General features: G+C 40.4%; 2 protein-coding genes across 3 annotated transcripts in view; both read left to right on the forward strand.

Moving 5' to 3' along the window:
- Positions 1-15,803, forward strand: part of LOC139954916 (uncharacterized) — a 160,678-nt gene that overhangs the window by 71,690 nt on the left and 73,185 nt on the right. The window lies entirely within an intron of this gene.
- LOC139954918 (uncharacterized) overlaps positions 1-15,803 on the forward strand; it is an 83,034-nt gene that overhangs the window by 51,587 nt on the left and 15,644 nt on the right. The window contains exon 5 of the mRNA XM_071954909.1: positions 12,541-12,617. Coding sequence (XP_071811010.1) covers positions 12,541-12,617 — 77 coding nt within the window. The remainder of the gene's footprint in view (positions 1-12,540; positions 12,618-15,803) is intronic.

The following is a 15,803-nucleotide window of genomic DNA, read 5'->3' on the forward strand; positions in this document are numbered from 1 at the left end:
CACATGCATGTTAGCTAGATAACCTCAACAGTTTCTGCGCACTTCGCGCGCACTTGAGCTGAATTCGTTTCCGGGTAGACTTTTATTTGACTCTTTTTTTATTCCTTGCCAGAGGCAAAAGGAATATATGCAGTCACGCATGTGTGTGTGCGTGTGTCTGTCTATGACGCCGGCTTGTAATCACGATAACTGAACGATGCAAGATCTGATCGATATCATACTTGGTTGGTAGGTTACCCACAGTCAGTAGACGATCCCCATTGTTGTTGGTGCTAATCTCATTAATATTCATAAGTGGACGGACTCCGTATCTCGGCAATATAAAGGCCGATTTGTTCAAACTTGTTCGGTAGCATTGGTAGGAGGTGGGGTAAATGCGTATGTTACTGTTAACCTTATCGCATCTCATTGATATTCATGAGGCGCGGAGCCAAATGTAATTTCGTTGACGTCAATGACGCAAGGTTTGATCTCATTCCCATACTTGGGTGGTGGATTACCCATAGTATGTAGGTGGTCCCTATTGTTTTTGGTGCCAATCTCATTAATACTCATGAGTGGGCGGGCCTTCGAACACATCCTTTAAATGCTATTATCTCGGCAACCGTCTGTCCGACTTTGTTCAAACTTTTTTTCGCTGGAATTGGTGAGAGGTGTGGGTGCATGTGAAGGTTAGAACCCTTCTGCATCTCATTAATATTCTTGAGGGGCGTGGCCAATATTATTTCGCTGAAAATTGCTCAGAACCACTTTTTGAATCCTTGCCAGAGGCAAAATGAAGATGTACAGGCATGCATGTATGTGTGTGTCTGTGACGCCGGTTTTAACCACTCAAGTGGATTACGGAAGTTCAGATCATGATGGATTACCCATAGTGAGTAGATGATTCTTATTGTTTTGGTAAAGGTCAAAGGTCACCTGAGGTCAACAGAGCTAGGTCAAACAATTATATCTGGCTTCAAATCCAAAGGCAAGGAATCACGAAGCTCTAGACTCTTGTTATGCATTATAGCCAGCTACTATACATTCCCCGTAGCATTTATGTGGTGTTACAGTAAATGTACGCATTTTGTATGCATGGTAAATGGCTTGTGCCAAAAATTTGTTCGCGCAATTCACGTGCACTAGCTAGGTTCATATGTGTGATAGTGTTTTCTCCCTTCTATGCATGGTAGCTAACTAGCACAACATTTTCCGACAGTCCTTTCATCGGCCCACCTCGTATGCATGGTAGCAAGCAACTACACAATTTTCTGTACGTTTACTAGCTGCACCTCTGCTGTCAGTGATACTTTGCGCATTTTTCATGCATGAAAGCTGGATATCAGAACTTTTCGCTCGCTTCGCGCGCGTTTTCATCCTTGGTATCACGTATCCTTGACATAGGCTACATCAGAAACCTTCACACCAATATGACCTGTAAACGACTCCCAATGAACCATTCTAAAAACAAGCCGTTTTGCTCGCGCTTTGAGCTCGCATTGGGTATCTTTGGCATGGTCATTGGAATTTTGCCCCCCCCCCCCTAAATGAAACCCTAAATACGCCACTGTTTGTAAACTTAATCCAGGTAACCCATTGTTTCAACAAGAAGAACGGCAACTGTTTGAAGAAAGCTGAGGTGATACAAGTATCGAAGAGACATTGATTAACTATATAATATTGTTACTAACCGTGTAAGAGCACTTGAATCAGTTACAAAACTGACGGCATACATGTCCCCGCCAAAAATATACACGGGAGAAACCCCGCTCCCCGTATCAATGTTGGAAACTGCGAGACCAACATGGCGTTTTCAACCCCAACATTGATTGAGGGGGGGGGGGGAGTTCTAAGGACAGCCAATATGCATGCACTGTATTCATGGTACTGTTGTCCCATCATTTTGGCGGGTATCGTAGACACCTGAGACATACAAAATTGGAGACGGAGTCGTGGATCGTTTATGGTTGAGTTGTCTTACGAGAAAAAAACGACTTCAAAAACTTTCAAGAATTCAAACATAAATTACGCAAAACAAAAAACTGCAAATTCTTGCTGTTTACAAAGCGATTCTGATGCTGATGTCAACCGTACCGCACTGGGCGTAAACGAGAGCAATATTTTTCCCACGATACTGAAAACGGAAAAATTTCACACAAATTAGATTTTTTTAAAGAATATACACACTGTAAAATAAAGCATGAAATAATATTTCAGAACATAGAACCTTATTAAATCAATAAGATTTCCAACTGGAGAACAATCGACCAACAGCTTCACTGGGACTCGAACCTGAATGGACCTTCTGCTTATTTGCAGGCTCCTTTTTTCTCTTATATTGGAAGACGAGCACACTGGCTCGCCCATTTGATATACATTTACAAAGTGGTGTTTGTTACCTGATAAAACGTTTAAAGCTTTTAAAGGTACACTTGCAATTAATGATAAAGAAAAAATTACGTATTCAATGAATCAAATAAATGAAAGTAATATAGTGATATAAGTATGGCTAAGTCTGATTGATAAATGTAACTATTGTTTGATGATTTTGATACATATACACTGAAAACTTAAATTGGTTCACCGACTAACAAAACGTTAGTCCATCTGGTGCCTCTCCCGACTAACATAGCCTTAGTCAGTTGCTATACCGACTAATTTATTCCTTAGTCAGTTGGATTTCTTAGTCGGTCATCTTAGTCCGTCAGCTTAGTCGATCAACAATTTCTCAGTCGGTAAATGTATATTAGTCAGTTACATTAGTTGGTGACATTAGTCGGTCTTTACCGACTAATTTATATGAGCCACCGACTAGTTTATAGCAGGTTTTACATTAGTCAGGATGGTGCCTCTCCCGACTAACCTTTCTTAGTCGGTATCGACTGACTAGTTGCACTGACTAGATTCACTGAAAGAATTAAACCCGACTAGTTTCACTGACTAGTATCACTGAAAGAAAAGAGAGCAGAAGAAACACAAATAATGTGTACGTTGGCAGTATTTATTTCTGATAAAACTTCTGATGTCTACAAAAGGCTGACTTTCGACAGATAGAGAAGAAATCACTGTAAATAAAATCTGAAAATCTGATTTTTGTTTCCAACAAAGTTAAGACAAGTTAATAGATCAAACATGAATCGCAAAAGTATAGCACTGCACAATAATGCAAAGTTGAATCTTGGGCAAGGGTTCCTCATGACTTTCGTTTTAAAGTGGTACCCCAAATCGACACCAGTTAAGTCTTCACGAACAAAGAGTGTTTCTCTTAACTACAAATGGCCTCCCACTTGTCTTCAGGAAGCCAAAATCTGCACCATTATTGACTTGTGAACAGAAAATATGATATACGTGTAAGCACAGATACAGATATAGCACATGATAACTCACATTATCATAAACATACATTTACATTAAAATTTAATAACATATTGGGAGGTATACATTTAAATCTAGGTCCCTCAAATTATAAGCCAGGAATAGCAGCTTTTACCAAATTATTATTAGCTTTGCACAGCATAACACCAAGTTATTTCTCAAAGCTTAATAATTATGTTAATCATGTTAATAATGATCCCAATAGACCGGGATCCCATAGGGTTTGGTTAGCTGGGAAGGTAACCAATTGCCTTGTACATCACAATGTTCACAGTTCATTCCTGTATATGAAACCAGACGACTGGCAAACCGACTGTGGTGGGTGTGGCTGGGAGAGCAATTTTAAAGTCACCTGATAGCAGATCAGTTTTCATGGTAACACATCAAAGTAAGTACAATATGCCAGGTATGGCCCCAAGAGCAACAAATGGCCATTGCCAGTAATTATTGGTGGTGGGGTACCCCTGCCAGTGATCTATAATTGACCCCTCAAGGTTGACCTAGGTCAGCTCATGAGGTAACCACTTGAAACCTACTGGAAAATGTTGGTTAGGGCTTCAGATACAACTGATGGGCATTGCCAGTAATTTTTATTGGTGGGGTACCCCTGCCAGTAGACCCCCAAAATGCCCATCCCCCATTGACCTAGATGAGCTCATGATGTAACCAGTTGAAAACTACTGGAAAATGGTATCACTTCATATGTAAGGGATGGGAATTTCCAGTAATTTATATTGGGGGGGGTACCCCTGCCAGTAGACCCCCAAAAAGCCCCCCCTCTCATTGATCTAGGTCAGCTCATGATTTATCCAGTTGAAAACTACTGGACAATTATTGACAGGATTCTATATGTAAGGGATGGGCGGACTCTGGCAGTGGTGGCCCACCAATATAAAATACTGGAAATGCCCATCCTTACATATGAAGTGATACCTATCATTTTCCTGTAGGTTTCAACTGGTCAAATCATGAGCTCACCTGGGTCAATGAGGGGATGGGCATATTGGGGGTCTACTAGCAGGGGTACCCCACCAATAAAAATTACTGGCAATGCCCATCCCTTGTATCTGAAGTCCTAACCAACATTTTCCAGTAGGTTTCAAGTGGTTACCTCATGAGCTGACCTAGGTCAGCCGTGAGGGGTCAATTATAGATCACTGGCAGGGGTACCCCACCACCAATAATTACTGGCAATGGCCATTTGTTGCTCTTGGGGCCACACCTGACACATTGTTCTTACGTTGATGTGGTTACCATGAAAGCTGCTCTAGGTTAGCTATTAGGTGACTTTAAAATTGCTCTCCCAGCCACATCCACCACAGTCGGTTTGCCAGTCATCAGGTTTCATATACAGGAATGCATTGTGAACATTGTGATGTACCAGGCAATTGGTTACCTTCCCAGCTAACCAAACCCTCTGGACTCCCGCTCTACAGATCAGTGAAAATTTGACCAAACTTATGAAGCTTGCACGTAAATGATATACTAGACTGGTTTTTTTTTAAAACAGGTTATGAAAAGTATCTTAAATATCATTAAACAGTTGGGTACAATAGTTAAACTCACTCTTCCATCTTTTTTCTCTATGGTACTTGTTCCTTTGCTTTTTGGACTCTTGGATAAACTCTTTTGTTCTGCGAAGGGTACCAATATATCATCTTAAAACATGTCTTTAAGCCATATATAACACAGTTCTCCTCTTCTGTTGTTGCCTCCACACTGGTGTCGTACATCACAGGAAAGCTCACCCTTGACTTAGATATTTGGCTTTTCAATTCCTGCTGGAAGAAAGAAACAGCAAAGTATTCATCATTTGAAAAAAAAATAAATAAAGTTGTCACCACAAAGTTATGTGAGATTTGCTTCCACTATAGTCTCAAAAAACAATCCCAAAGTTTGAAGCAGACTGTATAAAGCTGAAAATTTGAACGAGAGTGTCATCACCATTGCAACCAGAATCAAATGCCCAGAATACAGAGATAATAAAACATGGTCTAAGTCTTTGTTTGTTTTTATGATCTTTAAAAATATAAAATTTTAGAAACAGAAATGCACTGAGCCAACTTATTTATAGGCCTAATCGTTTTTAGTTGTTATTTTGCTTGCTCACATAACAAGCCTGTTTAGACCTAGGCTAGAGGAGAATCAGTACTTTGTTACACTAAGTTTGTCTTCGGTCGTTTTGATATAGTCTTACTAGTAGTACTAAAGTATATAATGGACCGGCGAAGACTAGAGAATACCCAGAGTTTTAGCAACTGCGTTAAACTGTATCATCTGATCTATTATTTACGCCAATGAGTTTCATTCAATCTAGGATCAAAAAGAGAAAACTAATTAATCTTAACCTTTAAACTTTGCTACTAAACAGATATGTTTGAATTACAAATAAATGTCAAAAAAACATCATAATCTAAGAATCGATGCATATACATATACATAAACAGAATAATTTGAATTCGCGCAAGTGAACCCTGCACTACATTGGACAGAAAAAAAACGTGCAATTAGACCAAACTAAACATACTAAATTTTCCGTTACTTCTACATAAAATATCAATACAAATACAACAACTTACTCTTTTGGCAGTATACTAAAAGCACATGTTATAATAACTTCAGACTATCAAGCTTTCCTGAGAAAAAACGGTTAATACTTCTTACAGTAAGCAAGTCGACCGTGAAGGAATGTCGCAATTGTTTCCTGGGCGTGACCGGAAATTAAATACTAAAAAATGATAAATGAAAAGGTTAAATAGAACTGAAGCGTGCATCCTGACTGCTCGCAACATATAATACCGTTGACTAGCCAACATAATTTGTTCAGCCTACTGTGACTGTACGTTTGAAGGTCTAGCCTTGCTTATTCAATATCACAAAGCCTACCCATTTAGATTCACATGGGAAATTACAGGAAATCTTTACCAAATGAGTGTAGACTTCAAATAAACTATTGAGCCATATAGTTCCAGCATTTGTTTGGGAATAAATAAGAAGATTATGTGCCACTGTTCAATCTAGCCCAATACACACATAACACATTGTTAATTGGTGTTTAGGATGCACACTTTAGTGTTGAGAATGCACTGCAGTACCCAGTAGAAGCATATAGGCTACTCACTGTCATTGCACTTGTGTATTGCGAAACGCCAACGTGACAACGGTAGCGTTACACTAATCATAATACAGTACTAGTGCCAGTGGCCTAACAATTAACTTTAATTTTACCTTCAAGTTAAAGGAATAACAGGTAGGCCGATGATGCAGTTAATACCTCCATTCTTCTAAAGACCTTCTTGGGTGATTTACGGTTGAAAGTTGCTTAGAGTGATCGTATGAAACTATGCCAAGCCCAGCAAGCTGCCGTTGCCTCTCGGTTTCCAAATTGAAGTGAATCGAATTGGGTTAAAATACATTAGTCCGTCGACACCGACTAAGCTACGATTATGGCGTAAATCGGGTGTCCGTATTGTTCTTAGTCCATGAGTTAAAATACCTTAGTCCGTCGCCACCGACTAAGCTGCGATTATATTTTCCTTAGTCAGTGTAAACTAACTAAGAAGCAGCGATGAAACGAAGATTTTTGCTAGTCCGTGTGCATTGACCAACGTTACAGACTAATTTAACGTTAGTCCGTGGCAATATTGACTAGTTTATTTTTTCAGTGTATCAATCTCTAAAATAAAATGAAAAAATAAAAAATGAATCTAAAGACTGTAAGTAGGGACCAATGGAAAGTTGAAAGTTGAAAAATTTGAATTTAATATGATTAATTATCAATAAATTTGATTGAAAATCTCAAACGTTTATCAATTGTAATTTGATTGGTCACTAGTTTCAATCTTTGAATTAAGAGAGCATTCTTCCCAGAGTGACAAGTTGTTTAAATATTTATTCTTCGAGCAGAATGGCGCACTTTAAGAGTGGTACATTATGACACGCATAGGTCATGTTGAAGTGCCGAGATTGCTGGTGTAGCCTGCGTTATGTTTATCAAGAATGCATGGAACTAAGGATAAAAACGCTCGAATAAGCGCGCAAACATTTGTTCTAGCGAGCTACCATGCATGCGAAATGCGTAAAAATATCATAGTAGATGTACATTTGGTGCGCGCCTAGCGCACAGAGAATGTGTAGTTGCTACTACCATACATGGTCAACATAATGAGCAAATGAAAGGACTATGACATGAACAGTGCAGCTAATGTGAAATGAAAATTATGTGGTAGCTAGCTAAAATGCATGCGAAGAGAGATTAGAGCTATCACAGTATCAACCTAACTAGTGCACGCGAATCGCGCGAACATTTCTCTGGTCTAGCTATCTATCATGCATTCAAATTGCGCAAAAACTAACAGCATAAACGCTGAATATCCTAGTTCTGTCGAAAAATACACATTTGGATGCAAGCATATGGCAGCTGATAAAGACGCTGTATAAGCGGGCAAATTTTGGAGGTGATATTAACTGGAAAGATATTTCCAGGAAGTCATATACACCTGATCTCAATCCCTACCAAAATGTAACTTTTTAAACTATTGATCGACTTGTGATTGATGGTCAAGGGGCATGTACAGAAATTTCCACAGGGGAGGGGGGGGGTCCAAAATGTGATGAAATGTAATGATCGACATCCTGGGGGAGGGGTCTCAGTGGAAATTCCCGAAGAGGGGGGTTGTCAGGGGGAAAATTGTCCGGGGCAATTGTCCGGGGAAAATTGCCATGGGTGTGAATTGTCCGGAGTGGGAATTGTCCGGTGGGCAATTGTCAGGGTTGGCAATTTTCCGGGTGAGAAGTGCCCGAGGGGGAATCGTCCGAGGGGTACTCGTTCTGTGGGTAATCGTCCAGTAGGGAGTTGTCCGGGAACCAAAAATTATGGTCAGAAACAAATCAGGACCCTAACAATTTCAGGTTCCCGCTAAGTGGCGTCTGCACGATTTCATGGGTGGTGGGGCCAAGTACCCAATTCCCCCGACTGGCAACATTTGACATTATTTAGAGTTGACTTTATTAATATTTCAACCAGTCATGCATGTGACCAGCCTCATTGGTGTGAGGGGAAAAGCCTCGTCTTTCGTCCTCGTCTTAATAGTCAGAGAAGTATTTTAGGCTTATATTGATTTGACCTTTCACAGCACCATGAAGTGTTTACACTTTCTAACATGATTTTCTTTGGATGCTCGCGTCCGATGGGAGGGGTTTAAACAGGGAGACCCCTTTTATGAATAAAATAACCTAACATAATCAATTGTCAATGCTGTAGCAGCGGACAGGTTGACACAAGAACGGTTGTTCGATAAAATATAAATTATTTAAAGTTCATCAATATTTCTATTATATGGCCTACATGTGTCATTGAGTCAACGTGTCCGCTGTAGCCCTCACTTTATATAAAATATTTGTGAGAATTTTAAAGTGCATCTTTCAGCCACTCAATGAATAGATACAGAAAACAAACGATTGTAAAGAAAGAGCTTTCACATTAAAACAACAGTTTCGTAAATATACGTTTATTATGCTAATTAGATACGAGTTACGTAACCTATATTTTCTTTACATTGACCAGAGTAGTGTTTTATACATAGAGCTGTGCTAGGGTAGGGTGATACTGAGCTAGACTTAAAAATATTAATTGGATATTATGCACTATACATGTTACCGGTTAATCCAGATAATGTAATTTCATGCTCACTAAGCTCAACTTGCTTCAGTAAGGACTCTTACCACAGACAATAGGTTTTTTTTTATGCACAGTACATAACAGCAGGGCTGTCAAATATTCTATTTACAGAATACGTACTGGTTTAAGTATGAAGGTTTCGGCATTTGGTTTAGTTGAGACAGACTGAAAAACAGCTTAGCTTGATGAGTCGCCATACTGTAAGGAGAGGATGATATTCAGGCGCGTATCCAGGATTTTCTAATCCGGGGGCGCGAATTACTATCTAAGCGGAGCGCCACCATCAGTTGGCGCGCAGCGTACAAGAAAATTTCTGGCTTTGATACCCCACCAGATCACCGGAAACGGCACTTCTCGGGCTTGAAATGACCAACCAGATGTACACTTTTGGCCTGAGAACCAAGTATTTCCTAATAGTTTTTTTTTCCATCCATAACCTTTTTTAAGATTGTCAACCCGGCACACGTCATGTTCGACCTGATCGCATGTCCTGTGGGTCTTTGCTTTTGTAGGTGATCCTACGTCGCGGCCCACAATACCCGTCAGCCCCACTTTTCAAGGTTTTAAGCCCCAAATTTGTTCAGAATTTGAAAATTCACATTTCTCGTGAATAAACTCACTTCAAAACATACCCATAATGTTGTACAAAATTTCATCTATGGACAACCAATATAGAAAAACTACTTTCAACCCCTAACAGACCGGTCAAAATTGCACGAGTAGAGGGAAGTGTGATGCAGAATGTTGGTCAGAAATTTTCGAAAATTCAGACACAGTTAATTTATTGGTGTAGAAATATTAAACCTCTTATAACGGCTATTATAAAACTTGGTTGAAGGAAATGAAAAAATAGCAGATATTTCCGAAACCGAACACTACACACATAGGCGTAGGAGGCGCGGCGGCAGTGGCGGAGCTAGGGGTATTGGTCAGGAGGGGCGAGAATGGTCTGTAGGGGCGCTTTCGACACTATCTAAGCGGAGCGCCACCACTGGTTGGCGCGTAGCGCACAGACAAATTTTGAGTAAAGATACTCCCTAGATCGCCGGAAATGACCCTTTCAGGGCCTGGCTAATTTGCAGATAAACGAAGAATAGGGTGTCATCGCCAAATAACACCAACAAAATGTGACAAATGTCAATAAGTAGATGAGAGCGCAATAAAAAAGTCAATAATCTAGAATAAGTAAAAAGTGGTAAAGAGCTGAAAAAGGCGCCAGCAGTCCATTTGAGTCCGTCAGGGGGCGCATCCGCCCCTGACCATATGGACGCTCCGCCACTGCGCGGCGGGGATGCAACCCCTAATTCGCCATTACTAATGTAAAAGAAACTTTTGACATAATTGGACCTCCATGCTTTTTATACATCTACATGAGACATGTCGTTGTTTACATTAGCATCCCGCGGTATACTGCGCAATTTGAACGGACCGTACGGTACATGATGGCATGCGATGTAATAACCGATGCTTGCTTATATGATATTGACATTGACACGTTGAACGCGCGTTTCGCGCGCGAAAATTTTTGGTTATTTTTTCAGGCAAGTCGGACAGTTTTGAGGATTTTCATCCTGGAACGCCATTTTCATGCTCACTGATATGATGTGATATCTGCTGTTTGCGTTACAAATTCGAACAGGCGTGTAGCGAGGAATTTGCCAAGGGAGGGGCGAAGCTTGTAGGCAAATTATCTAAGCGTAGCGCCACCATGAGTTGGCGCGAAGCGTACAAGAAAATTTTGGCCGATAATGCCTCCCAGATCGCTGGAAATGGCACTACCCAGGACCATTTGTTAGCGCGAAGGGTACAAGCAAATTTTGGCCGAAAATGTCTCCCAGATCGCTGGAAATGACACTTCCCAGGCCTTGTAAGTTGCATCTAAGCACTTTCTATTTTGAAATTACTTAGCGATATCATTTAAAAAAATGCTAAATGGGGGGGGGGCGGTCGCCCCCAACCCAAAATGCGTCATGTTCCCCGACGACACGGTCGAGTTCGAGACCAGCCACAGTTGGTTTCATAGCACAATTCTACACACGCGTTATGATAGACCATATATAGTATATATATAGATCATTAGTGAGAGAGGAAAATGGAAACGTCAAAAAAATGGAGTTGTCGGTGTAAGGGGTAGGGTGAGGCACACTTTTACGAAATCATTGATCCGTCACTGGCTACCCTTCAGCGCTGTAATGATGTCACTGTTCCTCTTTCTCTTCCCGGTGTCTTCGCGTTTTTCTTTTACTCCCTCCTTTTCTCCTTCTTCTCTCTTTCTTCTTTTTCTTTTCCCTTCCTTGCTCTCCTCCTCCTCTTTTTCCCTTCTTTTTTCCCTTTTTCTTCTCTTTTTTCTCTCCTCTTTTTCTTACCCGGGGGCGCGCGCCCCCAACGCCCCCCCCCTGGATACGCACCTGATATTATAACGAATTTCTTCTTTAACAACATTTATGTATTTTACCAAACTCTTAGTAATCATAACAATCATAATAAAATAAGAATATGCTATCACAAAGGTTCAAGGTTTCACACCCTCTTTTGCGAATCAACGAAGATCGCGTTGGCGTAGTTCTTAATAAAATATGAACAGGAAGTTGTAGCAATGCCTTGGTATGAAGGAAGTCTGATATTTGGGACACATGCAGTTCTTCATTGAGAACATCGTTGAATAGGAAGATTCGATTGTGTAATGGTTAAGGAAATTCTTATCAACTCCACAAAATGTTATAAGTTTGTACAAATTGATGTAGGTCAATGACAAAAACCAATGCCTGCAATGTGATAACATTATTGAAGGGTGATAATGAATGAATACTTAAATAATAAGGAATCTCGGTATATCTGCATTGTTCATGTAATTACAACACTTTGTGTTTACTTTTTTACTGAAATCACCCGGGAGGATCAGTTGTTAAGCCCAGTAAAGAATATTACTATGTCCTTGACCCCCTACCCCTCTCCATTATAGTATTCGTCATTAGGTTTGTCATCCCCCCCCCCCACCCCATTTAATCGAGAAATGTAATTTATAGCATCTTAAATAAAAACTATTCTGGAGATTAAGAAAGAATAATTTAGCTATAAGTCATTATTTCTAGATTTATATTTTACCAGTGAACTCTAACATTTCAAGTGACTTATGTCAACTGTATCCCTTTAGTTATGTCCAAGGCGTAGTGTTTGTATTACGCGCCGGTACTTTCTTTCCGTACAAGCAAAGCGCCATCAGTAGAATGTGGCTTCAGTGGCTTCAGTATATGCCGCATGACGTCATTCTCCCTACTTCAATTCTATGATCCATTCTAAGTTAGTTTTCGTGGGATCGTTGAAACACAAGACGTGTAATTATTATTAATTCGGATCAGAATGATCAATCAGATTTATTTCCTTGTTATTTGTTGTTTACTTTGTTTATCTTCATCGATTTGGTAAACAATAAAACTGACTAGGAGGGCATTCCTCTACGTCTTCTACATCTTACATGATGATTACTCTACTTCTCTCCATAGGTTTGAATACTACGTTCTGACAGACACTATTCCGGTTGGATCCATTCCATTATCCTTGAAGTCAAGAAACGTGAAAGGTATTGTCACAATGACGTCATAATGGACACATTTCAAATTTCTTACATTTATTTAAAGGCTTTACCAACCAGCCAACTTGTAAATTTCTTTCGACATGTAGAGTGTTGTTGATTCACATACGAGAGAGTTATGGATCAGCAACACATGATTGCCATTTTAAATGAAGGAGACACCGAAAACAGAGTCTTGTGATAGAAAACAACAAATCGAATAATAGAAATGTAACAACACTTAATATTGCTAAGCTTGGTTGAATTAAGAGATAAGTCATATTCCTTACATGTCGCTCTTTCGAGATCACTGCCTTAAAATATATTTTGAGAATAGCAATCAAATCAACTGATGCTTTAAATCTCTTTCCGAAAAATAGTGGTATACACTTTGGGCAACTTAATTACACTGCGACAATTATTGTGTAAGATTTTGAAGTAATGTTGTGCCCATCGGAGTCTAAAAAACCCTCCCCCTCTTCCCAACCAACACACACATTTAAGCAAATACACATCCGCTTAAAGCCATGCATTCTTTCAATCTGAATTACAGAATAACGCCACAAAGTGTAACTTACTTTTTTGGCAAGCTCGTAAAACGAAGTTTTTGTTTCTCTGAGAACTAAAATCCATGCATAAAAAAATACAAATACTAGTATAAATAAAAGTGGGTAATGATATGAGGGTAAGAAATTAGAATTATATGTGAATTTAAAACACTATTTTATTTATTTGTACACTTATAGAGGAGTACGGAGGTGTACAATGGTGTGTCGTAAAGTTAAGAGTGAACGTCTTGTGAGACTAATATGATACTGAAAGAGTTCTTTGCTTACACTAATGCTGTACTTGGAAACAGGAAAATATAAGTTAACTATTATCATTCGAGAACGCAACCCCATAGGTATACAAACAGTGGTATGGGTGTCACACCGCTCGGTCTCAAACTGATGCCAAGTCGGTTGACGAATTGAAGATAAATTTATCATGGCCGTACTCTTAAAAAGTAAGAGTTATAATACAAAAACGAAGAAAGGAAAACAGAATCGGTTTGTTCGTTACTCCCTTACGTCTATATTTCCCCAAATTTGGATAATATTAGGAAAATAAAATGTTTTTAGCCTCTGAAGAAGATCCTGCTAGGATCGAAACGTCAGGCCAACTCACTTTCACACGTAAATAAAATGCAGCAGATTCCTGATGCTTGGCCCCACCCCTTCAACAGGGCCTTGCACTTCATTCCGCTGAAAATTGAATACTTCTCATAAATATATTTCAGTGTTTCACAATTACTTCAATATATCTGCAGACCGCTGCAGCTTAAGTCCAACGGATCCCCACCAGCCTGCTTGGAATGCATTCTAGAGAAAAATCATTTATTTATAACATGTGTTCTCCGAGGGGCTTCCACTCGTGGAACCAACCAGTGCTTCATATATTTTCCAGAGAATTTTAAATTCCTCTATATTAAGTACACGTAGTTATTGTGGTTGGACTCGCTATAAGAGAACAATAAATATTAGAAACAGAAGAGCCCACCTCTTGTCCGAAGATCGACCATTGTGTAGCACGTTTGTTTTGTATATGCTGGTGATTGATGGTCGATTTGCGGTTCCTAGTCACGTCTCTCCAACGATTACCCATCCCAGGTCTAAACACTGTGCGTAAGGAGCTTCATGTGGTCCGTTGATCTGGTCACGTACCTTGTGTACGCGTAAAATGTCCCTGCCTAGGAGTAGAAGGATTGGTACGTCTGGATCGACGGCTGGAATCTTATCAGCAATTTGTTTTAGGTGAGGATAATGTCTGGCTACTGCCGGGGAAGGAATTTCTTTTCTGTCGTCAGGTATTAGTTCACACTCTCTCACAGTAGGTAGGCGAAGCTTCACCGAGCCATCCAGCGACTCTATGAACAGGTTGCTGGCTGCTCGTCCTGTGGTTTCTGTGGTTCCTGAACATGTCCTCAAAGTATAAGGAGCTGTGTTACATCGAAGGTTAAATTGGTCAAAGAGCTGAGCCTTGGCGAGGGTACCATTACTCTGCTCGTCCATTACTGCATATGCTTTCATTGCTTCGGATTCTCTGTTTTCTGGGTACACCTTTACCATGCATATTTTTGCGCAGGAACGTCCTCTAAGGCGGCCATCACATACCTTAGTGCATGCCGAAGTGATAGATGCAGTGTTGTTTTCCAGCTCCTCCCCGCCGTCGTTTTGCAAAGATGACGGCCTTTGTTGATACTGAGGAGAAGGTCCGGGATGTAGAGCTGTGACGTGTCTGTTACTACCACAATCAGAGCAATGGATTGTTTCCTCGCAGTCCCTGGCAATATGTAGAGATGAGGCACAACATTTGAAGCATATGCCAGCCTCCTTCAGAAATGCCCGTCGTTGTTCGATGTCTTTGTTCCTGAAGGTACGACATTTCTTCAATGGATGAGGCCTGTTATGAATAGGGCATCGTTCATCTGGGTTGTCTGTCTTGTTGAACTCTGGGGAGGTATGGTCAACATAAGGTGTATCAATGTCAACCCCGGTCTTCATTACGTTGATGGCTTGTCGGACGCCAGATTTCGAAGCATCCTTCTTGAAGTACATTGAAGGACTGCTGGTGTGGGTGCTTACCACAAAACTCGGATCATTCCTTATTTTTGCTTGTTGACAAATGAATTCGGTAAACACTTTAAATGGAGGAAATGGCACCATATGATCCGTTTTATACTGGGAGCCCCTCGTCATCCATCTTTCCTGAAGTTGGTATGGTAACTTTTCCACAATGGGGTTCACACCACGGGAAGTGTCTAGCCAAAGAAGACCTGGAAGCGTTCCATCATCCTTTGCACTCTGCAACTCTAGGAGGATGTCGCCTAATTGCCGCAATTTTTCTTTGTCCCTGATAGTGAATTTGGGGAAGTCTTCTAGCTTTTTGAAGAGGGCGTTTTCTACGACTTCAGGTGCTCCGTGGGTTTCATCAAGTCGATTCCATGCCTGCTTCAGTCCTTCCCTTGGATTTAGTGCATATATCGCACGTAACGGAATCACCTGTTCCACGGAGGTGTCTCCTAACCATCTTATTATCAGGTCAAGTTCTTGTGGGGGCGTTAGTTGCAATTCCCTTGCCACTCGGATGAAAGACGCCTTCCACGATCTTAAATGTTCTGGTTTATCGTCGAACTTAAGTAAACCAGTACTGACA

Source organism: Apostichopus japonicus, chromosome 17 (assembly GCF_037975245.1).
Source record: "Apostichopus japonicus isolate 1M-3 chromosome 17, ASM3797524v1, whole genome shotgun sequence".
NCBI classification, from domain to species: Eukaryota; Metazoa; Echinodermata; class Holothuroidea; order Aspidochirotida; family Stichopodidae; genus Apostichopus; species Apostichopus japonicus.